General features: G+C 37.2%; 1 protein-coding gene across 3 annotated transcripts in view; it reads left to right on the top strand.

Moving 5' to 3' along the window:
• LOC100372527 (GTPase-activating Rap/Ran-GAP domain-like protein 3) overlaps window positions 1-26,941 on the top strand; it is a 180,958-nt gene that overhangs the window by 112,147 nt on the left and 41,870 nt on the right. For 2 of the 3 annotated variants that reach the window (XM_085492476.1, XM_006818718.3), the window contains exon 2: window positions 22,180-22,249. In XM_085492476.1, the coding sequence (XP_085348602.1) occupies window positions 22,180-22,249 (70 nt within the window). Of the gene's footprint in view, window positions 1-17,598; window positions 17,858-22,179; window positions 22,250-26,941 lie in introns of those variants that run through there. The other variant, XM_085492477.1, reaches the window with a different exon arrangement.

Genomic DNA, 26,941 nt, shown 5'->3' on the forward strand with positions numbered 1-26,941 from the left:
TTCAATTGTCTGACGATTTTACACTGAAGCACATTGTAATGCCATTCAACACATATTGTTCCATGGTAACATTCGTGACAATGCCTCTTGTTCAAGGGTAACATATCATCGATACTTGCTCCAGGGTAATATGCCATTGCTACTTTTCATACTTTTCATACATGTCAGTGCTACTTAGCCCAAAGTACTTGACCGAATGGTGGATACTGTAATTCTCAAATTTTGAAAGTGTCATGATAAGTTTTCAGAGATTGCCAGGACCAAGTTCTTTTAAACATGGTATGAAGGTTGGATTTTAGTGTCTTATTGGTGCCCATATTTTTGTGTGTTTAGACTCGAAATATACGACTGGTGGCAATTTTGTTTTTTCAGGTTTGTATGTCTTCAGTCATTTTTGTGCTATTGGACTTATTGACTAGAAAAATTTTCTGTGAGGTTTTAAAAAAATATTTATTTATTTATTTATTTATTTATTTATTTATTTATTTATTTATTTATTTATTTATTTATTTATTTATTTATTTTGATATATCTTGTAGTTTCTAATCAATAATTGCTAGTAAATAGTTCAAGAAACACGTTTAGACAAACCAATTATAAGCTTTGATAAAAACAATGAATTCCTCGTCAAAACAATTTTCTATGAAATTGTGACTAAACCCTGTTCTGACCTCTCCTCAAGAGTACATCGTGTATTAGAAACGGACGGGGACTGTGTCATTTTCAATGACTTGTTTTTACACGCAGCAGGATTACATATCATTGCTACGTCCATCATATTGCCATTTCTGATATTTTCAGGGTAGCATGACATTGATACCTATTTTATGGAAACATGTTATTGCTACTTGTCCCAGGGTTACTGTCACTGTTAATTGTTCCAAGGTAAAGTGCCATTGCTAACAACCTTAGGGTTACATGGCATTTGTTCCATGGTCACTATCATTACTGTGTGTTTCATAGTAGTGTGTCATTAATACTTGTTCCAGGGTAACGTGCCAATACGACTTACCTCAGGGTTACTGTCACTGTTAATTGTTCCAAGGTAAAGTGTCATTGCTACATACCGCAGTGTTACATGGCGTTGCCACTTGTTCCACGGTTACTATTATTACTGTTTGTTCCATAGCAGCGTGCCATTAATACTTGTTCTAGGGTAACGTGCCAATGCGACTTACCCCAGGGTTACTGTCACTGTTAATTGTTCCAAGGTAAAGTGTCATTGCTACATACCGCAGTGTTACATTGGCGTTGCCACTTGTTCCTCGGTCACTATCATTACTGTGTGTTTCATAGTAGTGTGTCATTAATACTTGTTCCAGGGTAACGTGCCAATACGACTTACCTCAGGGTTACTGTCACTGTTAATTGTTCCAAGGTAAAGTGTCATTGCTACATACCGCAGTGTTACATGGCGTTGCCACTTGTTCCACGGTTACTATTATTACTGTTTGTTCCATAGCAGCGTGCCATTAATACTTGTTCTAGGGTAACGTGCCAATGCGACTTACCCCAGGGTTACTGTCACTGTTAATTGTTCCAAGGTAAAGTGTCATTGCTACATACCGCAGTGTTACATTGGCGTTGCCACTTGTTCCACGGTTACTATTATTACTGTTTGTTCCATAGCAGCGTGCCATTAATACTTGTTCTAGGGTAACATGCCAATACGACTTACCTCAGGGTTACTGTCACTGTTAATTGTTCCAAGGTAAAGTGTCACTGCTACATACCGCAGTGTTACATGGCGTTGCCACTTGTTCCACGGTTACTATTATTACTGTTTGTTCCATAGCAGCGTGCTATTAATACTTGTTCTAGGGTAACGTGCCAATGCGACTTACCCCAGGGTTACTGTCACTGTTAATTGTTCCAAGGTAAAGTGTCATTGCTACATACCGCAGTGTTACATGGCGTTGCCACTTGTTCCACGGTTACTATTATTACTGTTTGTTCCATAGCAGCGTGCCATTAATACTTGTTCCAGGGTAACGTGCCATTCCTATTTACCCCATTACTACCTACCCCTTACTGCCATTGTTACCTGTCTTAGGGCTACATGGAATTTTTCCACACGATGATGGGAAAACTTGGTCATAGCTACTTGGCCTGGGGTTTCATGTAATTGTATATGTCTAATTATCCACATTATGCAGTAGAAGTGCTTAGGTCATGCATGCTTTATATGTCGACGCTCTTTCAATAGTACACGGAAAGGCCATTCTTTGTGCAATTTATATTCAACAATACATTAACCGAACAGTGTGCCTATTGTAATGTAGATACAAATAATATACATTGCATTGACCTGTGAAGTGGTATAGAAATTATAGCTCAAGAATCCGATTTAAATATGTCACCGGTCAAACATTAATAAAAGTCAACTATTAAACTAATGTATGGTGTCACATTGTTAAATCACGGTGGCTCGCCGCTGCATCCGGCACTGTTAGCAGCCAGCACGCAGCCACGAGTAGACACATTGAATAGAGTGCGCCTAAGGGAAGCTTGTCATACGATCAGCTAACCATCGAACGTTTGGTCATTACTGAAATACTTGCTATAAATCACTCGACGTAATTGCATTTGATCACTGCGCATGTACAGTTAACGAAGCCTTTAAACTGTTCGATATTATCAGTCAGGGAGGGATGATTTTCTGCAAAGTCTGCGTGTTCTGTACTACTACTATTTTTGTGCGCGCCACAAGTTCGCTCAATTCATGCATCTTTGAGTGTATCAGTTATATGCTTTCGTATTCAGACGGAGGATGTACCAGCAGAGGCGGGGTGGGCAGGACTCGTTGACGTTCACTGTATATTGACGTAGGTTACCATAAACCGCTAACACGGTCTACGTTGACTTTAAATATATTTAATCTAATCAGGCTAATTCGTGACAAACCAACCTAGCACAAAACAAGCGATCAGTGGTCTCAGTAAAAAAAAACATACTTGTTCGCAATGTCCTTCCCGAGTCGACGTCGTCACTATCATTTCTTAGTCAACGATAGATGGGCCAAACCTTGGCTTAGAATCTGCGCACGGAATATATGGTGGTCCTGCTCTGTATGCGATGAGGCCATGGATGCCAGACGCATTAAATCAAGAAGGTAGGACTTTTACAGTAGTAAATAATTTGGTTTTGCGCTTGCTAAACGTGGCCAAAATTAGGAATTTACGTCATTTCAATTTGTCTGGTATTTCTAATAAACACCTATATAATGTATGTTCTTATTATCATCGGCAACATACTATCCGTATATTTCTACTGTTTTGATACTGACGTGGGATAATAAGGCACAATGTTGCATAAACTTCGTTGTTCGGCTGCATTTCTGGTGCTATTAATATATCTCTATCTACTAGTATGTTCTAATAAGACTACGTATTTATAGGACATACTTACATCACTCTTTTTGCTGAGACGAATGCTGTATTTGACAGGAAAATATGTCAAAGCACGGATAGTGAGAAAAAGCACGTTTATCACAGCCGTTCCGTCTTTCTTTGTTTGCCTAAAGACGACGTGACAATCAACTGCAGTTTGAACGACTCTATACCGCATATGTACAAAGATTTCAAATCTTACAATGTATATGAAATGACACGGTGTGCTAAATTTCAATTGATTCGTCAGTACTAGTATATGAAGTACGTTTTCATAATTCACAACCATATTGACTACACTGCAACTCGAGAACACTTCAATAACCGTAAATAAATCTTTGTTTCTCAATACACACTGTTTTACTCAACACTTTATGCTTATTCACTGCTATCTTTACTGAAGCGTGGACGACACAATGACTTTTCTCACTAGTTTGAGTCGCGCCCTAGCAATTCAGTGGGCAGACAAATTGTTAAGAGCGTGCTGTAATTTATACCATAGCATAGCTGACAAATTAGTCCTGACTTGTGTATCAGCATTGTCTTCCCGGGGGAGACCTGCCGACAGGGCATTTGCAGCCCGGTTAATGCATTTAAAACCAGTCGCTTTCTCAAGTCTCATCAATTTGCTGCACAAAAATTGTTTGGTGTGTATGCTTACACACCCGTAATTGCATTCCATTAAGTCGAAATGCAATGAACAACAATGACGCTAAAACAGATGCTCGGCATGTTGACCCTACATACTGTATTCTCTTCATGTAGTGTATATGAAACAAATCTTGAGTGTTGGGTTGTGTAAAATTGTGGGAAGCCTGAATTTATAGCTATTAAATATATATTCACATATTCTCGAAGACGTGACTGCAATTATTACCAAATCTTGAAACCCGTATTTGATGTACATACGTGACATTGCTTCAAATATATCTATACTTAGGTTACATAAATAAAATTAGTTCGTGGACGCACTTTGACCTTTATGCTGATTTACCTCATTAACACAGATATACATTTTGATAGGGCGTCGTTACTTACAAACCGATTTTCTGTTCAATTGTCTTAAAATCTCAACCTCGATGTATTGCACTGATTGACGCATGGTAATTGCGTTGAACTACGGTTTGTATCAATACTATATATTCTAGGAGTAATTTAGGTACCAACTTCGTTATATTATATAATATGAAACCGAAACTCTATATTATGGAAGATCCATCGTGGATGTATACACAATGATACAAAAAAAGCGTGACATAATATCCCACAAAACTTCACATCTCAGTTATTTGAAAGGGGCAATTTAATTTTGTGTGAATTATTTACGAGTACGTTGGTAATTCAAAGTTTATGGTTCAATAAACGTTATAAGTATTATACTCTATCGAGTGCATTGACTCGATCGACTGTCATATGTCTCTATAAATTATGTGGCAATGCAATGCCCATAATGTTAGGTTTCATGGAATCACTTCTATTGTTCGTAAACACGAGCTGTAAATTACAATTACAGTGGAAAGACATACGCATGCGTCCTTTTTTTTGTTGAAAAAAAAGGCATTTTTTTGTTGTGATGAAACTGAGGATTAGATACAGTGTTTGTATTTGGCGGGGAAAACATATATATCACATAAACACGATAAGAAGGCAAACCATAGAAACACTGAGACACTGTTTTATGATCATTTTCAAATCTGTTTTTTTTTTATATTATACACGTGCACGTTATATGCCTACATGGTATTTGCAATATCGTGTGAATTATTCTCAACCGGTGTGGGACGGGAAAAATGTAAATCTACTTTTTTAAATGTAATTATAGAAACCGTTGCAGTGTGAATTGGCATATCCGATGTATTGCATCTTGCAAAAGAATGTTTTGAGAATTATTTATTTTATAAAACTAAGATTTTCTGCTTTGATCTTATCGATATGTTTCCAGTGGGTCGCTGATGCAACGATTTACCGTTTCTATGGCGACTGTAGGATTTAATGAACATCGTGACCTCGCCATTCGTTGACTGCCTGGCAGGCTTCCCAGCTGAGTGTATGTTTCGAATCACGAATTATGTTCACGAATTCAGTCTCGTCGTCGTCGGGAATGATTTGGTATAAACTCTAGGGAATGTGTTTTGTTTGCAAGAGTATACACGTGTCTGTTCTGTTAGTTGGTGACGTACATTGGTACCTACTCTCAACAGGTCTTATTAAACTACGTCAACTGTTTAGGGAGATTGGTGATCTGGTGATTTGAACAGATTTCTTAGATATGATACGAATCTCAAATTGAATCTGTTATTTGAACATTAAACATACAGAAAGATCACCATGGAGCGATTGTCCTAAGCAGATACTGTAATTACAGATTGCCTATATATCATTGTGCACGATTACTCTTCTTCTTCATTTTTACGATCTCACGAAAATAAAATAAAATTTCGGCTATTGAAAATAAAACATTCTTTTGAATCACAGAAGAATTGTTCGGATCTTGTTTGGGATAATTAGACTACGTTAAGCAGGTGTCTCTGACGCGCTGTTTTGCAGTCTGTGGATTCACGATACAAAATGGGCCTCGGTAGCTGTCTGTTGTCATCACTGTGAAATTATTCCGTAGTAATCAGTATATCAATATACTCAAGGTATAAATGCAGGTTCCTGGGCACATCCAGCCCTAAAAAATGTAAACGGTAATTTGTTATGTAAGAGTTATAATCACATATTATAAAATATCTGCACTGGGTGAATTATTATGCAAATTTGTCATTATCCGGAAAGTTCGAAGCTGAATAGTTCTTATGGATTAGTTTTGCTTCCCGTCAAACTTCCACACTACGTTTTTCTGCAAAATAACGCCTTAGTTTGTTGATAGCGGATTTTGTTCACTTGTAGCAATGTGTCAACCACGATGTTAGCCACGGAATTAAAACTTCCCAACAGAACAAGCCATTATACTTTTTTTTCAAGTTTATCACAGTTTAGACAGTTTATTGTGTTTTAATATTTTTAAATAATCCTTGTTATTATGTTTTGCTTATGTTATCCTTATTATGTGCAGCAAATTAGAGTAGTTCAAAAAAAATAATGTTGTATGTATCACCTGCACTAAAATTGCACGGACGGATGTTGTAAAATTATAATCTTTTGTGCTTAACAGAAATCGTTCGCTAAATGGAATTCCAAAAAAAGATAAATTAATGAAATTAGATGCCCCTATCTGCATTTTTCCAATATTTCTGTATCAGTGTCCACCAGAGGTATGTTGCATGAGCGATTCAATATTAAGAAATTGAATCTAGTTCTCTAACACAAATCAAATAACTGTCGAAAATGCATCCTGAGATTTCCAATTATAGGATGTTATATGTGTTTAGGGAGATTGGTGATCTGGTGATTTGAACAGATTTCTTAGATATGATACGAATCTCAAATTGAATCTGTTATTTGAACATTAAACATACAGAAAGATCACCATGGAGCGATTGTCCTAAGCAGATACTGTAATTACAGATTGCCTATATATCATTGTGCACGATTACTCTTCTTCTTCATTTTTACGATCTCACGAAAATAAAATAAAATTTCGGCTATTGAAAATAAAACATTCTTTTGAATCACAGAAGAATTGTTCGGATCTTGTTTGGGATAATTAGACTACGTTAAGCAGGTGTCTCTGACGCGCTGTTTTGCAGTCTGTGGATTCACGATACAAAATGGGCCTCGGTAGCTGTCTGTTGTCATCACTGTGAAATTATTCCGTAGTAATCAGTATATCAATATACTCAAGGTATAAATGCAGGTTCCTGGGCACATCCAGCCCTAAAAAATGTAAACGGTAATTTGTTATGTAAGAGTTATAATCACATATTATAAAATATCTGCACTGGGTGAATTATTATGCAAATTTGTCATTATCCGGAAAGTTCGAAGCTGAATAGTTCTTATGGATTAGTTTTGCTTCCCGTCAAACTTCCACACTACGTTTTTCTGCAAAATAACGCCTTAGTTTGTTGATAGCGGATTTTGTTCACTTGTAGCAATGTGTCAACCACGATGTTAGCCACGGAATTAAAACTTCCCAACAGAACAAGCCATTATACTTTTTTTTCAAGTTTATCACAGTTTAGACAGTTTATTGTGTTTTAATATTTTTAAATAATCCTTGTTATTATGTTTTGCTTCTAGTAGAGTTTTCAAATTCTGAATATTAAAAAGTAATAATATTAACACACAACTTTTAGGACATTTATTATAACATACGTTTACTTAATTTGTGACAGTTATTTATTCATCACGTGATGCTAGGTGAATAGTACTTTGTACTTGCTTCTCGTCAGGTGTAATGCTTCTAGTCAGGCGTTTGATATTAAGTGTATTCAAGCACGTTCCTATTGGAGCGTTATCTTTGTTGCTTAGTAAGCATGTTGTATGTGCATTATAATATAAACAAAATTAATAAAATATAACGTTTTATTTTCTCGAAAAGCGCATACTTCTAAAAATATCACATGCATTCGCAGCAATCTCGTGTAACACAACATCCATGCCTGTGGCGCATATTTCAAACCAGTGTGCCTACAAATCACCGATGTACTTCAATTGTATGCTCGATTCTCTCCTGACATCCTGCCGAGTCATTCATTTACAAAGCCCTGTCAGCATACAATTACTAATATTCAGTACACGCTGAGCTTTAAATTTCAAATTTCTCAATTTGGTTTAAAATGACCTAATGATCAAACCATGTTGTAAGATTTTTTAGTAATATATACATCGATTCCGAATAATTCGCATGTAAAATGATCAGGATATGTGGTACACATTAGAGAAAACTCTTTGCAGAGCAGAATTAATTTTATCGTATTGTCTGAAAGGCCACATTTACCTTTGTACTAGAAGGCAAAGCGCATGCAGACAAAGGAAAAATGCTTTGAGCGTTTGACTCACCGCAGGCAATTTCAATTTAAAACACCGATTTGTGGAAGTGGGTGAACCGTATCAGATGCATTTCTCTGGAGAACATAATTTACTGACATAAATTGAAGAAGGAAATTCACAGTATTTTTCAGTGAATGTTAAATGGAAGGGGGTCGGTTACATTAATACGGAAAAAAGGACAATATTCTTGAGAAACCTTGGAAAACAAATTATCACCAAGGAAACTATTATAAAAATCGTCAAATACATCACTTTGAACAGAAAAAAAAATGCTGTGGATTGAGGAGCAACAATAAAAAAACAAAGTTTAAAATCGCGGGGTTGGGAACAATTGAATTGAGCAGAGATGCAAAAAAAAGTGTGATGTTGATAGTCCCTGGTAGTGTAGCCTGTCACTTGACAACACATGAGTCTTCATAGACCTCGTATGCAAATGGCCATGCAGATCCGAGAGAACCACAAGGGTTGCTCCACCTTTGACATAGTCTTTCATTCTATCATATCATCGTTTCCACTAGTTCCAAATACCATAATCATAGGTCAGGACAATGTAACAATATTTAAAAGGAAACATTATCATGGCCTTCTCGCTTTCAAATGTATATATGTCTGGCTGTTTTACAACTAACGTATTGTTAAGTTTAGACTATACATGTCGCCATTGTGCTGGATAACACTTATAATCTAACTAACTTATCCACTATGTCGATAGGTCGATAGAGATATTGGATGAGAACATATGATTTGACACTGTATTAATCGATGAATGCATTAAATTATGATTTATCGTGAAATAAAAAATGTCATGTCCGTGTAGCATACATCTAAGTATTCTTTTGATAAAATAATGTGTTGCTACGTATACAACGTAAATCTACTGCACATGCGCATTATTGGTTTTCATTTCCATTTAACGAATGATATATTTAATAGCACCAACATCGTGATTTCTATTCATTTCATTTGTTCGTGCTATGGCTTCGCAACCTCGTGAACGAGCTTGGCATTCTCTGGAAAAATATATGCGTATGTATGTCACATTCTGAACACGAGGCATGCGCCAGTCACGGTAAGCCCAACTAACACAAGCAGGCCTACATAATCCCACCAAGCGAAATCTGGCGATGACGTGATAATCACCCCAAATGACGTCCTTATTTCTGATTTGGAATTGTAATCTTTATTCCAGGCCGCCCCCACGCCATTAGCGGTAATACTTAATAAATTGAAAATGTATAATCGGGGCAATTGCATAGGTACGTGTATGTGTGTTCTCACGACTAACATACACATAGATATTCCAAACATGTACTGACTGTCTATCAACATTGCGTTCGTTGATCCATCCAACAACGGATTAACGGTTGGATCATGTGACGACGGATTCATCCTTGCTGAACTGTTATGTTCACGCTGTTTTAGCTGTCATTTCGTTAGTGTGTTGAAAATGACAGCAGGAACTGGAGGAAAATATGTATTCTGGCAACGTTTTACTTATTTTCACGTGAATAAATAGTACATTATTAGAGCAGTGTTTTACCACCAATATCCTATTGCGACACATGTATACGCGGTGTGAGTTTACGTAGTGTGTCGACGCGCTTGTTGTAAGTTACAAATTGGAAATATTATTTTATGATTTTCTCAACATTTGTTTTACAGATGAAAATAAAAATCTTCTTAACCAAATACTTTATTTTATTTTTATTTTATTAAAAAAATAAATGACTAGTATTTCGCCAATAAGAAGCATTTTTCATCCAAAATAAAATAATCACAGTAATTTGAAATGAGGGCTGGAAAACCAACAATCAGAATCGTTTATTACCGTCGGTATATGGAAGAAAGGAAGGCGGTGTATTTCGGCCTAAAATGGTCATTCATCGATGACCATGAAGCATCTGTTTTATAAGCCTCGTCATCTATCAATGTAGGACATCGGTGACGTCAAAGTGACGTGAATGGTGAAAACAATATAGTTCAAAACTAAGGATTTACTTGGATGTGGAATATATCATTAGAAACATATTTTGCCGCAGATATCGACTTTGTTTACAGCATTTCTTACATTCCTTAAACGTCTCAGAACGCCTCGTCGCTAGACTTATCACTAGTAATTAAAACCATTTTTTTCATGTTTTGGCAAATTTTTTTTGTTGCACCAGGGTTTGCCACAAGAATCATATTCCATAGTTTGGGACTGGTTGTCAGGACATTTTCCAATGCTTTCTAGTTGTTTGGTGTTCAATCACAAATAGAATTCAGCGTAAGGTTCCTGCCTCAGGAATCAAAGGGAAAAAATGTTTAAGGGCTTTGTGGAGTTGAATTCAAGGACGGAACTGGTGATTACATAATCAAAAGTGTTACTATACGCGATTATTCGATCAAACGACGAATTCAGCTCTTATCTAAGTGAGTTTAGACGATTATACCAACTCATGTTAATGGTGGTTGCGACGACCACAACCATTTAAAATTACCGATAAACAATCGCCAGGAATTAAAACACTCGACAAAGGCAACAAGCCGGAAAGCTCCTGCTGCTGAAGTCAGAGTCGACAAGTGTATCGTGGTTTAAAAACAAAGGTTCTCTTGACTTTTGAGCTGTAATAATATGACTTTCTGCTGGACGTTAATGAATTCGTTTTGACACTTAACTATCCGCGCCGAAATGTAATGCCGATGCTTCTTGTTCTACTTAGCTTATATCTCAGCTAGTGGATCGTGGTGAACGATTTATTTTCAAACAAATTTAATGTAATCTATCTTTCAAAGTACATTACTATATACCTGTGTGCAGTTGAGCGATCTTATTTGGCCAATGGAATCGTGCTTCGAAGAATGTTTGTTATGAATCATTGTTTTACACATTTAGCATGGAACGTATTTGATCTAATTAGTATGTAAAACGGAAAGCTATAATTAGAAGTACGTACTTGATCTATGTAAAACGGAGAGCTATGATTGGAAGTACGTATTTGATTCGTGTAAAACGGAGAGTTATGATTGGAAGTACGTATTTGATTTATGTAAAACGAAGAGCTATGATTGGAAGTACGTATTTGATTCGTGTAAAACGGAGAGCTATGATTGGAAGTACGTATTTGATTTATGTAAAACGGAGAGTTATGATTGGAAGTACGTATTTGAAAATCAAACCGCTAATACGCATGTGCAGTGCGTAAATTATGTACGTACCAAAATAGGCAGTGCACATGCGTATTAGGGAATTTTCATTTTTTCATCGAACAAATCAAAAACTGTGTCATGGTACAAACACAGCGTTGCCACATGATGATGAATCAACGTCTAATGTAATCATCAACATACAGTATCAAACAATATTATTAAAAATGACATGTTTTCGTTACTATTGCATGTTTAATTGAAAAAATGCTGTTCATATAATAAACGCCTTTGTTTTGTTATATTTTAGGCGATAATTTATTTATAATTGTCGGCGTCAAGACGTTTTTCATTACGTATACTCAGACGATAAAAATACATTCACAGGAGGAGGTCATTTGTTATAATATTATGCCGACAACACGTTGATTGGAAGAATACAGATTAACGAGGCTTGCACGTCGAATGATCCATTAAAAGGGTCGCAGTTATTTATTTGTTAGTTACTTGCAAGAGTCTGTAAGCAATGTTGGCATGTGTTCAAACACTGTTCACACATGCGTATACAATACAACATTTCACCACATAATTTGTACATTTACATACAATTCTATATTTGTGGAACGGGGTGCATTAAAGCGGGGGTCAACTGCGCACGCGCGGGAATTCAATCAATTTGGCAGCAATGACATGCTAAGAACGCAAAGGCTCATGGGTAGACGCTTGTTTGTAAACAATGATACTCTATGGCCACCTGACGCATGCCTAGGTGACGACTCCCTCGCTTTAATACCCAAAACGTATCAATTCTGATAGCGGGAAACTGTGAAAACAGCTAATGCACACAAAATACCCCGCGCTGCATGACGACCACCGTGTTTCAAGACTCAGTACGTTCCATACATAATGTATAATATGTTAATAACATGCAAATCGTCCTGTTTATGCAACGAATACTTTAAACACGCGATTGAAAGGTTTAACTTTGAAAGATTTCCATTTTGGGTAGAACTCCAGATGAACTCCAGATGAACTCCAGATGAACTCCAGATGAACTCCAGCTTGCACAAATGTTGAAAGACTACGCCGTATTTAGACCTCACCGGGGCCTGAAGAAATTCAACATGGTTAAAGGATTGACCTCTGTAAGCTAGTCACTGAACCCTACTTCTATGAAACACATTAACTGATTAGTGTTAATCCAAACTGAGAATCAATATGTTTCGTTTTTCGAAGTACATGTTTTTATCCGATCTTACGACGACCGTGCGCCCTGTTGTACAGAAATAGGGTTCTCCTAAACAAGTTTGACCTGACGTGACATTCGCCATCTTTGAAAATCATGCCTACGGAAGAAGATGTAGAGAGCGTACATTTGAGGACTGTTACTTCCTGTACGTCACAATAATTATACTGCTTTGCAAGATAAATTACCCTTACACATCCATGAATTAAAATGTGAAATATATGCATTAATTATAGACATATTGAAAAAAGTAGTTCAAGAGGCCCACTAGTGTATTGTTGATCCAAAAACACTGACTCGTCTTGAGTTAATCTAAATCAATAATACTTCTGTACTAGGCCGTGCTTCTATTTTAAACGAACGTAGCTATGCTAATTTTGACAGCGAAGACTTTGTCTTTCTCTCGAAAATAAGAAAGTAATAACTAAGATAAAGTGAGTACTGACTATATGTCTTCTGTTTTACAATTCCCTCACTGTAAGCTGTAACGCACTCTTCAAGACTAATTGGTCTGTTGGATCTGAATTTACGACAATCATTCAAGACATTGCGGAAGTCGTTTTCTCCTAGTATCATTTACCTAAGGTTTATCGGATTGTAGCCCTTTTTACAACAAAAGCCTCTTAATGAGTGTATAAAGTTTGATGATTAACTTTAAATTTATGTTATTGACACAATTTTAAGACACTACGGTATATATCTCCACAAGCAGCAATGGTGGGCTTGTAACCTATACGCTATTGGATCATATCGCTCTGAATCGTAATGCTTGGGACACACCCATGACCCAGTATGAGGTATATTTGTCAGAATTGGTTGCTGGGGGTTACTAGGTGTCAGTAATCTGTTTTTATTTTTAAGTATAGTGGCAATTATGTTTATGTTTTCAAAAATGCTGTTTTGGGGGATTGGTTACTACGGCGGAGGGCTTTCTGGCTAGGGCAGGACAGAACCACCTCACTCCCCTGAGTGCCTGACTTTATTCATATGGCGTCAGGCATGTATATGTGAGGGTTTACTTGTAATTACTTGTATGCATGTCAATGAGGTCACATGACCATTTAATCATGCACAACTCTTGTACAAGAGACTAGTACCATTAGACACACAAATCTAGGCCATGCTATTCTTAGCGTAATATCTAGAACAAAGAAGTTCTAAGCGTAGTTGCCATGGCTGTAGTCGTGGTTGCTATGATGTGATGTCATACGTAAGATGTATCTAAACGTTTATACACTAAATATAAAGAAAATTACGAATTAGCTTTGTATGAAAAAACAATTTCAACATTCTTTTCACCAAATTAGAGGGTCTATTTCATTAATAATTCAATCCCGAAAACGTAATTTTGAACCATTCTTTAAGCAACTATGCAGTACACGTACTTCAACATAACATAACAGTTCTCAAGTTACGGATATACAGCCTTCTAATACTAACACAGGGGGAATTCCTGGCATTTTGTTGTACATTAAAATACATAGTATATAATACAATGGCTCAAGCATATAATTTGAATACTTTTTAGTGAAATACATTCCAAAATATGACAACCCTATTTCTTTGTATGTACATGCTCATCAAATATTTGGCACATACGTAGTACTGTAACAGTACTCGAGCTATAAGCTGAGGGATATTTATTCCTCATTTCTCATGTATAAAACATTCCAAATTTGATTACACGGAATATCTGAGTGTGCTCTGCTTTTTCAATCTCAATTTAAAACTTTCAATGGATTTCCGTGAGTATTGTGTTCCTATCCCAGGGGGTGAATTGAATTGAACTTAGTGTCGATTTCCTATTGTGAATTCGTTGTTTTTCAATAACTTACTGACAATTTTAGTATACATTGCCGGGTATATATGTAAAACATTGAATCACGTTTCAGTGAGTTCATTGATTTCTTTGACTCATGTTACTCCTGTCTCTTTTCATCCTCGTCTTTTTTGCTCCAATTGCTTCCAATTTCAGTTCCAAAGCAGTCTTGTTTGCTTCAATTGCTCCCAATTCCAGTTTCAATGAAAGCAGCAAGTAATTTTCTAGAATGGCCGCGTGGTACTCTGACGAGAGGCTCTGAATACTTAGCAAGCGCCCTCAATAGGTGAACGTGTATGTTTGTAAATATATGTTTGCAGTTTATAATAAATCACAATTCAATTCTGTCGTAGTAGTAGTAGTGTAGTATCAACAACAAAACACGGAGGTCTTTGTCCATACTCCATTCTTAAAGAAAACGCATCTGGCTTTTACCTTAAACATCGAGCGGCAAAACTAGTATTTCTATCACAGGTTTTTCAAAAAATGCCTACATAATGTGATCCACGGAAATCACGAAAAGAACGCTGCGGGCGCTAATTATTTGTGTGTTGTGTTAGTTTGCACTTCTGAATTATACAATCAACGACCAATTATAAAATCCAACGACAAAATTGAAATAAATGCAAAAACTGCGTAGCATAAATGCTGACTTTGAAATTGTATGTATATATATGTTATTATTTCAGTAAATAAAAACCATAATCTGTACTTATATGTTTGTAGCGGTCATTCAACAGAATCAACCGTAGGTAGAAACTTCAATCAGCTACGTCATAGTTAAAATGCTCCAGAAATGTCTGGTTATTTACTAATCTGAATATGCATTGCTGCGTTTTGCTAATATACATATGCATGAATTAAAACGGTGGCGGTTTACTAATATGCATGATGTTTAGAAAAGACCAGATTTCGAGTTACCGAACTAAATGCACCGCCAGCACAATAGGTCGCATCAACGAGAATGATATAATAAGCATCTAGATAATAAATAGTGAGCTACAAAAAACTTGGACCATGAACGCGAAGAGCGCCATCACAGTTGAAAGACTATTTACTTCTCTACTTTATTTACACTCATATCATCAATGTCGCCCTCTATAAGCTGATAGTTCCATACTAAAAAGACCTATAAACTAGGGTGGCGCGCTTCAATTTCTTGAAACATGTGCGGCAACTTGAAAGCGTCGTGTGCAAAAGTTAGTTTGACATCACCTTACAGGCAAAAGATAAAGAGGGAGATCGGCTTACAGAACATTCACAAGTTGATGAATGTTAATGTTTTAAATGTCTCAATATCAGGAACAAAATCTGTTGAATAGTTTTCAAACTGTTGGTAATAGTCTGTGTCTGTTATATTCGATCAATTTTTTGGAATTTTTCTAAAATGTGCAGAACAAGACATCTCCTTTTTTAATGATACTACAAAAACCAGGAAAACCACGTCGAGAATACACATTTCAAGACGTGAAATATATCAAACGCAATCAACGACAACAACAAAATGTTGGTAAATTTGCCGAAGAAAACAGTGTTTGACAGGTCGTTGACCCTGGAACTCTTCATTTGCATACTTTGATATTTATTGATATTATTTTTTTTAAATCTTAAACAATTCCCATCTCTTTAATTCTGCATCTATTTTTTCTGTAGATTACCATAGTCGTACACGCCACCTATACAATACACACACGTACCGTAATATATCATTATAATCCAGACAGCAACTGCGTCAACATGTGCTATGTGACAGTTTAAAGCGGAATTTGAGTCTCAAGTTTTCATGCCACTAATCAACCAATGCCTTAAATGCCTTGCAAGAACCAATGAAATGTTTTAAATATTTCTTTTCTCAGGTGCTACCTGTTTGAGGGCGTAATCACCTCGGTCAAAGGTGAGACCAACATGTGGTCTTTTGTTTACTACTTAGCGGCTGTGTACCTGTGGGTTTATTCTGTGTGTATTTGGATGTTCTAATCTTGGTGTTTTCCAGTGATTTCTTTTGGTGCAATCCAAATGCAGTAGGTGTGTCTTGTTTACCTGAGATTTGCAAGAGTTTGAGCTGGCCAACAAGTTAGTTTTTTTCATATGGTTGATTACTGGCATGTTGATTTCCCATATTTGACCCATGTTTTCAACTTTCTTCATCATTTTCAAATAGCAATCTCGTCATATGTTAACATTGTCGTCTATTGAAATTCAATTAGTGGTATGAGCCCTCGAGCGACGATAACAACACACGCTAAAAACGCAAAGAATCATGGGTATACGCATGTTTGTAAACATTGACACGCTATGGCCTACTGGCGCATGCGTAGATGACGACTCTCCGCTTTAATACAAATTGGCTACTAGGAATATTTAGATTCTGCAACTGGGACCCAGGTTTTCATACTCGGGAATAACATAGAAACGAGAGACATGAGCACGCCCTCTATGGTGGAATGTATGTAATGCCCTTTAGTTATGAGAAACAGTCCCCTCCCCGGACATCGGCGAAGACAGGATCCACACAAATTCGAAATGAACTCGCGGAAGACCGAATGGCGCGAGGAACTACATCATATGTTTATACCTCTTGCATATAAATTTGGAGTGATATTCACATATTAATTATAAATGTGTTATAATTTTTCATTTGTTTATGCAAAATTATTAAATGGATTACTTCCCATACTAGTGCAGACTATTGATTGATTGGTTTTGACAAATAAATCGAGTCAACATAGTCTGTGCAGATGGGTTGTGTAGTGGTTCATTGTGTACTTGTCAAGAACGTATTCCAATTAATATTCTGGTTTTCATCAGTCTGTAACAACACATGGTACGCAGAATTCTGATAACACGTTGAAGGTTATGGTGGGCATATCGATAGCGAATGTAGAAAGTATGGAGTTAGTTCACAATTTGTGAAATCTGGTAATATTTAATTATTAATTCGAGTTTTGTGCCTACAAGGGCTTGCATTTCCACGCTTCTGTAGGATCGTAGAGGAAGAGATTAGTCGGAATAATTCATGCCATTCGGCCACACAACGCTATCACATTCGAACAATTCCCCGTAACTTAGGGGGTGTTTCACGATACTACCAGCGAGCCCCCGTAAGACACTTGCCAATCTTTCGCTCACTTGCTCGACACTCATTTGTTTTCAAGCGACGATCTGATTCAAAAGCATGCATGCTCTCTGGCAGAAATGTGGCCGTAATGGGCACACTCGACGTGCGAAAGAGACTTCGGATATTCCGAAAGATTATCGTTACACCCCAAAAGTGGTCAGGGAATGTATGGAGGATGATGATCAAGAATTCTTCCAATTCAATCGAAGGCGGGTTAAGAGGTTTGTGAGGCATTTTGTTCTGGCGTTTTATGCGTTATATGTAGATACTGATGATTTAATTGGCAGTGGGGAATTTGCTGTTGTTACTAGTATGCGATCAGAAATTGACAACGCACGTGATGGAAACGACTCTTGCTCGGATTTCGTGGTGAACTCTAATGTAACATTTCAATATTTGCCGTGCGACTTCCAAGTATGTGATTACGTTGGTTTCTGACTGTCATCAGCTTATTTGCGAAGTGCTCACATAATCCGACCACAGACGCGAACGAGATGTGCATGTTTCGCTCAAATCATGATTAAACATTGACCCACTTTTCACATTATTAATAAAACACGGATCGCCAATTGTCAAAAATATCTGTGTCGTTTTGACGCGCATTGACCTAACGATACGCCATGTTTTCTCAATGCAGTGACGTTGCGATCTTGATAGCGTAGTGTCAAACACCACCCGTGACAACACGGCCGTTAGACATAGCGTAAACACTGATGCGTTTCTGTTGATGTCGATGCGTAAAAAGAATAATAGAAGACAGAATATATATGATATTTTAAATACACGCAACTACACCGACAACGTATATGCATGTGCGCGGCGTTAACATGGCGGCGTACCGGTGACATCGTGTGACACGGCGACGAACGGCCAGTTTGACTATCATTTTATTTTTTCGCTTCTGCTCTGCACGATCTGTATGCGCATCACCTGCGCGCTCACTCAGATCCGGCACATTTGGCAATTTGTTTTTATCAGCGTGTGGAACGAGAAAATGTCTGCCCATCCATGAACGTGTCTCCACCTAGCAGACGACATTATTGCCTGACGAACATTTTTTCACGGATGTATATCACTTTTCTGATCAGGGGTGTCTAAAAGTTATTTTTGCACTACAAAGCGTGATACGTTTGTGAAATAAGCAGAGGTCACACAGAAGTGCCAATGAACGTTGATATATTAGTTTTCTCCCTGTTTTACCCCGTAATCTTCATTGTACCGATGCTGTGAGCGACAGACATCATTACGATGGATACGTGTTCCCCCGGCTGACTAATTGTAGACTGTCCATCCTCTTACACGATGGTTGTACAGCGAACTTGTTCAGCTAACTCTGCCGAGCGTATACACTTCACAAATTCATCAAACAAGTGTTCATCGGCGTGAACCGCGTGAATCTCGCGAGAGTTCACGTTGTCTAACCCTGAATTATGGAGTGATTTCAAGTGTTTCCAACACGGCGGCAATTTATGACCGATGTGGCAACCGATAGGATTATTTACAAAAAAATATGGAATATATAGACATAAAAATATATGTGTGTGGTGGGTGTTGACACTCATTAAATGTGCTAGCGGAGTTAAATACATGGTCAATAACCGCAATTGGATAACAATTATACGGTTTCTGAATACTAGTTGTGTTGCCAAGCAACCGCTGAAAATATAAATGCGCTCATTAATTCCAAATATTGATTTTGAAGCGCTGTCATGGCCACACTCGTTTTATTTAGGGGGTCGTTTTGATTTTCTATTGAATCCGGTCGTTGTCAATAACGTTCGACACACAGCAACGTATGCGGATGTCTCCCCATTGTGACGTGGGTTTTGAGAAAACGACACCGTTGTATTACATTACAAACGCGTGATTACATGCAAGCAAAACACTATAAATTGACAGTGGTGTTTTGATGAAGGCTCTTTTTCACAATCACTTCCAGACTCCCTCAAAAACATCAACAACAGAAACAAATTTAAATATGAAATGAAACATTATTTGCTTTGTTAAATTCCTCGATTACCTCCCATTTCTCTGCAAAAAAAAAAATTCTTTTCTTCTGCATATAAATTCGTTGTACCAGTAGTTCGTTTATATTATTATTACACATAATGTTTTAGTCATATTTATATCTAAATCATATAGATTACCTTTTAATTTTCGTTATGTAAATAGTAATTTTCCTTTCCTTTACCAGTAAATTGTAAATTTCTACTTGACAGTCTGGGCCATGGACTGGACTAGTCCATAAGGACTATTTTCATGGTCCACGCCGGAATTACTACTATTGTATTTTGTTTATAAGTTCTGTTATAATGGTCTTTCTGGTGAAATAAATAAATAAATAAAAATCATATGTTCTCGCAACATATCGGGCGCGCTCAGTTGCATGATAATCATGGTCAAGATCACATGAAATTGGAATAAGACCCCTAATCATTTTAGAGAGCCGTTGGTTTTGTTTTGAAACATTTAGCTTTTTAATGCAGATCCTCGTCTCCGAGCGTCACGGGGATGACACCGCCTTTTCCGGTTTTCGAAAATCATCATGGGCATAGTCGTATTTGATGTAGTTCGATAGTGTTGTGTACCGCGGACATTACATTAGAGAACATTAGGTACCTGATGTTTATTGGACGAAGCCAATGTTTTGGATTACAACTATTTAACCGAGCACAGGCATTACCGCCTACGGGAAATCAATTTGCGGACGCTTGCTTGCGACGTGTCGTCGGCGTTCGGTCACCTTTGTGTGCATATTCCATGTTCGCCGCGTAGCTTCCTGTCTAGAAAAGTACTGCCGGATATTGTCAAAAAGCCAAGTCACAAATCAGTGAAACATTTATCAGTGAAGTAACACTCTTATTGACAGCTATTCTAGTCCATTTCGAGATATCAATCAGTTTCCTTATCTGAAATCAAACACCATTATGTTTTTTAGTGTTGGTTCTTTGAATTAATAAAGCAATATAATAGAAATGTTCTCCAACAAGTACCTGTATTATACCAAGTTCATTGATATGAAAAGATATGGACGTGAAATTGCCCTTAATAGCGATTAATTGCGGAAGTATGACGTCACGTATAGAATAAAACGCCTATAATAACGCGACTTCATATTTTGTTTTCATTCACGACGTGATTTTAATGAGCAGCGTAGAAAACAAGCATTGTGGGAGTTATTATGGAAAACAGTCTCAGGTTACCACACACAGCCAATTATTGCGTCATGGTTACTGATGCGAAAATAACACAAAATCATTCAAAACACTATCTGCAATTTTGATTTTGTGAGTATCTACTTGAATTGTACATAACACAGTAGCTATAGCTGCAACAGCTGTGTGTTTGTGTCGGATACGGCGGTATATGCTGCAAACCACTCCTTCACTGGACAGTGTCAATATTTTATGATTTAATTTAACTGTGAGTGTATTATTTTATATTTGCCCGACTTTGAGTGCCCTTCATATTAATGTAGTCACGTGATGTCATGGGTTTTGTATAACGCGATTATAACGAGAATTGTCATAATTACATTAGCCCTCTTCGAAGCAATTCAGTGTATTGCGTCTCAGTGGTGTATACTGCCACGTGAAAGACAATGGTATCATTTTAATTTAAATATGACCCCTTTATTTTGCTCGCGTGCCCCCTTTTAGTATGTGTCTATAATTTGTACATACACTCAAGAGTCGTCTGATTTACGGGAGATTGTAATGGGTTTACTACTCGCGCAAGGTGAATGACTGATCCGTGCGGCGCGGCAGTCCGATGTTGGCCGACAACGTAACAACGCCATGACTATTTACACCCGGCATTTGTATTAATTGTAACCTCTTGGTAGCGTAATACTATAATCTTACATTCACGAACACGCACTTGGAGATGTATTGGCTATACCTGTGTATTGCTTCCTGATTACCTTGTTTTCTGATGGTGAAACGTAACGCGGTGGTCGTCGCGCAGCGCGTGTTGGAATTTCATGTAAATAAACAATGTGTTGTACACCCGTTGTATACGTCGCTATTAGTCCCATATCGAACAAAACACGGCACGACGACTGCCGGCCTTTAAAGACTGCGTTCGTGAACCACGGCGTTAACCATGGTCATATAGCGTCCACGCACGTAGGCGCTGAATGACGTAACGTTCACGCTATGCATGTGACGCGTGATGATGTATGTCGCATCGTTTACAATATGTGTATTGCGCGCAACGACCATGGCCGCAAAACGTTTGTTATTGCAGTCAACATTTTTTGGTTTAGCGGTTTTTTGCAAATCCCGTTCAGAATTTAACTTACCGAAAGCTGGGTGAATGTTATCCCGAAATTACCCTACGGCGAACACTGACTGATCATTCAGAATGTAAAACACATGCACGCATTTTTTATTTTTTTTAGGTCCTGACAAATATACAAAGAAATAATATAGTTACATTTTAGAACCTAATTTCCCTTGGTTTCTTTCCCTTCAATATTCATTAAGATACATTTCCCGATCATGCATTTAAATAATATCGTATATTTGTTCAATTCTTACAGTTCTCCTGCCACCGAACTTGCTTCCAGGCGAGGTGTTTTCAGTCGACGACACTACGGATCCGTGGAGCTGGTGAGTATACAAGCTTTCAGTTTCTCAAATATTTCCCCGAAAATAACCTTTTAAAACGTGAACTTTGGCATTATACTTCATAGATATTGGTTCGCCTACGGCATGTGTTCCGAGTCTGCGTGGTAAGGGTCCCAGTTTGACGTGTGCCAGCTTCGAACCATCCATGTATTTATATTGTCAACCCCTAGACGGGATGTGTGTTCTAACGATTGCATTTGACTTTGACAAATGATCTGTTGATATTGAGTGATCATTTTAACGTTTCAACGACCTAAATTTCAAATGGTGATCGATCCTGCTTGATTTGGCCGTGATCTCATGTGCAGGACGGTCTTGAAGTTAAAGCGGTGGGAAGGGTATGGTCGTCACCTGCGCATGCTTAAGATGGCTACATGATGTCATTGTTTACAAGCTCTCTGATTGGTCAGACCTTTAGGTGCTAGGCTTATCTCGACGATCAATTTGATCGCATTTTCTAGCGTTGAAGATATATTGACATATCGTGTGATTACTATAACGTGACAACAAGGAATAAAACATCTTTCGATTGCAATTTGACTGTAAGTGTAATGTAACTGAAAGGTCAAGCGAGAACAATGTTTTGCAAATCAATTTCGACATTTCGCTGTAACGTTTGATCACGTTTCTGTGGCAACAAACGCAGTATACCACATCAATTTATGCTCCTACCCTAATACACACAGACGATACTGAATAATTCAGTCAAGCACTTCGATCATAATAAGTATGATTTTATTGTTGCGTCACAACTTGGCCTAGGTCAATTTCGACACTTTACATGTTTTTTTCTGTTGTCAAATTGAATTTCATATGTGAACAAATAATACGAGGTGTATTACACACGTAAATATACACGAGATTGGAAGAGAAATATCAGATGCACCTGAGCACACAAGTGTTAATTGTTAGCATTTGCTGTATCATGCTCTTAATAAGCAACTCAATGCCTGATCACGCACGTTGATTGACCATGAAAGCCTAATTGGCAAGACTCCTTAGCCGAGTTATTATAGCACGGAAACAATCTTCACGGTCTGAACGAACAATGAGTAGATTTCAGGATGAGATTAGATAACGCACACCTTTCTCTTGCTTGTTTCTAAGCAGTATCCATTGTCAGCTGCTCGTATTTATGTGTTCCATGTTCTTTGAAATACACGACTGTCGAAATTTGCAAAAGCTACATCACCTCCACATAAAGATGGTGTAGTACATCTTGCTGTGTGTTGAGATAACCCAATGTAATATTTATTTCTAGCCATTTTCCATCACTATGAACACAGCTCACATAACGTATAATGAACATCAAACGATGTGGTGTTCATGAACGGTCGCATCGACTCATATTACCGCGTGATTTACGTTGCAGCTTTCAAATGACACCTTTGTCCGCGCTCTCTAACTGTTAAAAGGCGTTGGTCGTCGCGCTGCGCATGTGCGACATTTGTTTTGATAAACATTGATTTTTCCAAAATCCAATGCGCTTCTTTGATGGAAAGTATGAGGTTTGACCTGGGCACGACTTTCACTAATTACCACCGATGACTCCTTCGAAACCTTCCAATCACCTAAACATCTAATTAAAGCTTGGTAACGTCTCAGTTTGTGCTCGTTGATCTACTCAACAGTCAAGGTTTATCTGCGCCAACTTTGTTTATATGAGACCCATATATCTCGACTACCACCTTTAATTATTCAAAACAGCAAAACGATAAAGTATAAGATAACTAAATAACGAATGGGATTTAAACACAGCCAGTGTGATTTATATTATAATGACACTGCTTCGGGAAGGCAAACGTGTTTAAAGGCGTATTTAATGATTGCACAGCACCATTTACATCAAATTTGAAATCTATATCGACCGCCACCGCCTTTTCACGATGCACGCGGGAGCTCGATGCCTACTAAAACAGCAGTACTTTCAAACAAATTGCAAAGGGTTAAATCAACGATCCCGCATTAACCCCGTAACGATTACCAATGTGGTTTCAGAAGAATAGACATTAATGACTTCCGATATTAAATTACTTAGAGAGGAGCATAGCCGCTGCTGAATACGTTATATCTGTGTCGATCTCTTCTTTGAATGATTAGTTTTCGTTTTGTTTAAATATTGCCAGGCGTCAAATTTGTACAATATATTGCGAACGTAATATTGTTGAATACGTTTCATAAAGTGCTTTCATAACGCTACATTGAAAACGTTTTCCAATTTGTTCTTCATCACGACCGTTAAATAGTATTAGCACAACACGTAATAACTTTGTGTTTTGTGTAAGGCATCACGTTTCTATCTGACCTTCCAAATCCCAAATATTCCAATACCATTAGACAGACCAGCAACCGACATATTTTTCTTTTAAATTACATTCTTAAAACATATGTATAGTGATGGAATTGCTAAGGTTCCCTATTCAGTTAGATGTATGTGTTCGAAAAACCATGCGGACTGTCTTTGTGGCACACATTCAACACATATTAGTGTGGAAATATTGGAAACTGATCGGGTTCTTCGAGTTGAATATATTTATTCATGTAAAATATGATGAAGCTCGTTTGTTGTGTACATTGCCAATGCACGGCTGCTTGACCTTGTAATATGGCAAAACCAAAGGTCATGTGTTAGAGCAGTAAAATAATCGAATTTTTATCAGTTTAAATTTCACAATTTGGAAATACAGATTTTACGTTTCTAAGGGAATTGAATCTTGTAATTTGAGTACAAACCTCGATTAGTGGCAAACTACAAATGTAGTTTTGAAGGGAAATAAGATTTATCTTAATGTTCATTTTATTGCAATTAATTTAACACGTCAGCTGCATAATAAATATGTTTATATGCATTAACTGTATGGCGACTATTTCTGCATGGATAGATGCCTCGTTATGAATTTCTTTGCACGATATGAATATATTATTTGTTCGTATTATATACATACTCAATGCGCACTGAAATATTTGTATATAAGGCAACACAAGGTGCGTGTCTATCGAAACATATAACTGAACACTCGACCAAATACATTTTTTTCGAATATTGTGGGCATTTAACATGACTATGCCTAAATACTGTACAAAATAATCCGTGACGAATTCCAATTTGCTGTACTAAACCTATACATATATTCATAATATAAAAATTAGCTTTAGTTGGCGTGGTATATTTTTTTCTGAATCGAGAATACAGAATTGTATAACTCGTTGTTATAATACACCAAAAATAGAATAACCCAGACATCACACAACACATGTACGAACACGCATCAGTTAGCTGGTCACCGAAGCATGAAATCGGGTGATTAATCTTCTTGTGTTTTTACTTGGAAATTCAAGCTATTCAACCAACGTATTGATCACAATAAATCACGAATAAACACTGGCCGACTGTTTCGTTCAATACTTTTCGACGCTACATGCTGGTGCTAATACTTTGAGTATATGTTGTATATAATCTGGCAGGTTATGAATTGGCATTGGTAACTAATAGAATCCTTACCTATATATACATATAATGTGAATAAGGTTAGTATATTGCGTGCAATTAACACCATATTTTCGATAAATGTTCGCAAAAATAATAAATATTTTCATTTAATCATCAGAGTTGCAAATCTACGTTTTGATAACTTAAGACAAATATTATTCAAACAAATGTATAACTATATTTAACATCCATATTTTAAATCAAGGATAATTTAAAAAAAAAAACTTTAGATATAACTTTTCCCATTGCGTACATTATCGAGGGGAATCAAAATAGCTTTACCATAGAAACCAGTTGTGACATATTCTAATTGGCCGCCAGTCCTTTTAATGAATAGACTTCTCAACAACACGAGCTGGGTGAATTCTTATTATCTCCATCTCCTACCTTGAGCCATATTCATTCTAGCACGGTGCTCGTGAACAAATTTACCTGGGCTATATAATCGACTTGTACACGACCCTCATTTTAACATTACCCTAGTTCATTTCGTTTGCTATTATCATCTCGAGTGACCACACTGTGTAACGCGCCCGTGCACAACAACCACGTGATCAACGTCCAAGTTGCGAAGGTGTAGCAAGCCATTTTTATATGCCGTTATTCAACGACTTCTCTCAACTGAAAAGAAAATATTTCGTCTCAAAAACGAACCACTCGTTTGTCAAAAATTACTACGCAAATGTAATATTGCCACTGTCGTCTGCAGTCGAACGTAAACCGATAAACGCTAGATCTGGCAGATCGTGGTTCTCCAACAAATCTGAAGCTAATAGGTAGGCAGTAGTTCATGTTGATGATAACTGTTTGTCATATGCTTCAAAGGTTTTAATGATCTACGGTGTGATACTACCCATTTCAAATGGGAATAGTACACTCTCGAAGGCAAGTATCGTATCAAGCTTTGATTCCCCTAGGTTTCATTTAACAGAATGTTAAGATCCGCTCAAGATGCCGTAAGGCATTTAATTTCTGCTGTATCAAATATCTAGAAAGTGCTAGTGTATTTCATACAAGTTCTCGAATCTTAGATTTCCAAACAGCTATGTAGAAGACCGCATTCAATTATTCAATGATCTGTTTCCTATAAAGCTACGATAAGATCCCACTGATTTATTTGTGTCACATGTTTTATACTTCAAATTTGGCAATAAGCTGAATCAGCTAGATAGTTCCTAACAATG

The sequence above is a fragment of the Saccoglossus kowalevskii genome, chromosome 17 (genome assembly GCF_978046115.1).
Source record: "Saccoglossus kowalevskii chromosome 17, keSacKowa6.1, whole genome shotgun sequence".
NCBI lineage: Eukaryota > Metazoa > Hemichordata > Enteropneusta > Harrimaniidae > Saccoglossus > Saccoglossus kowalevskii.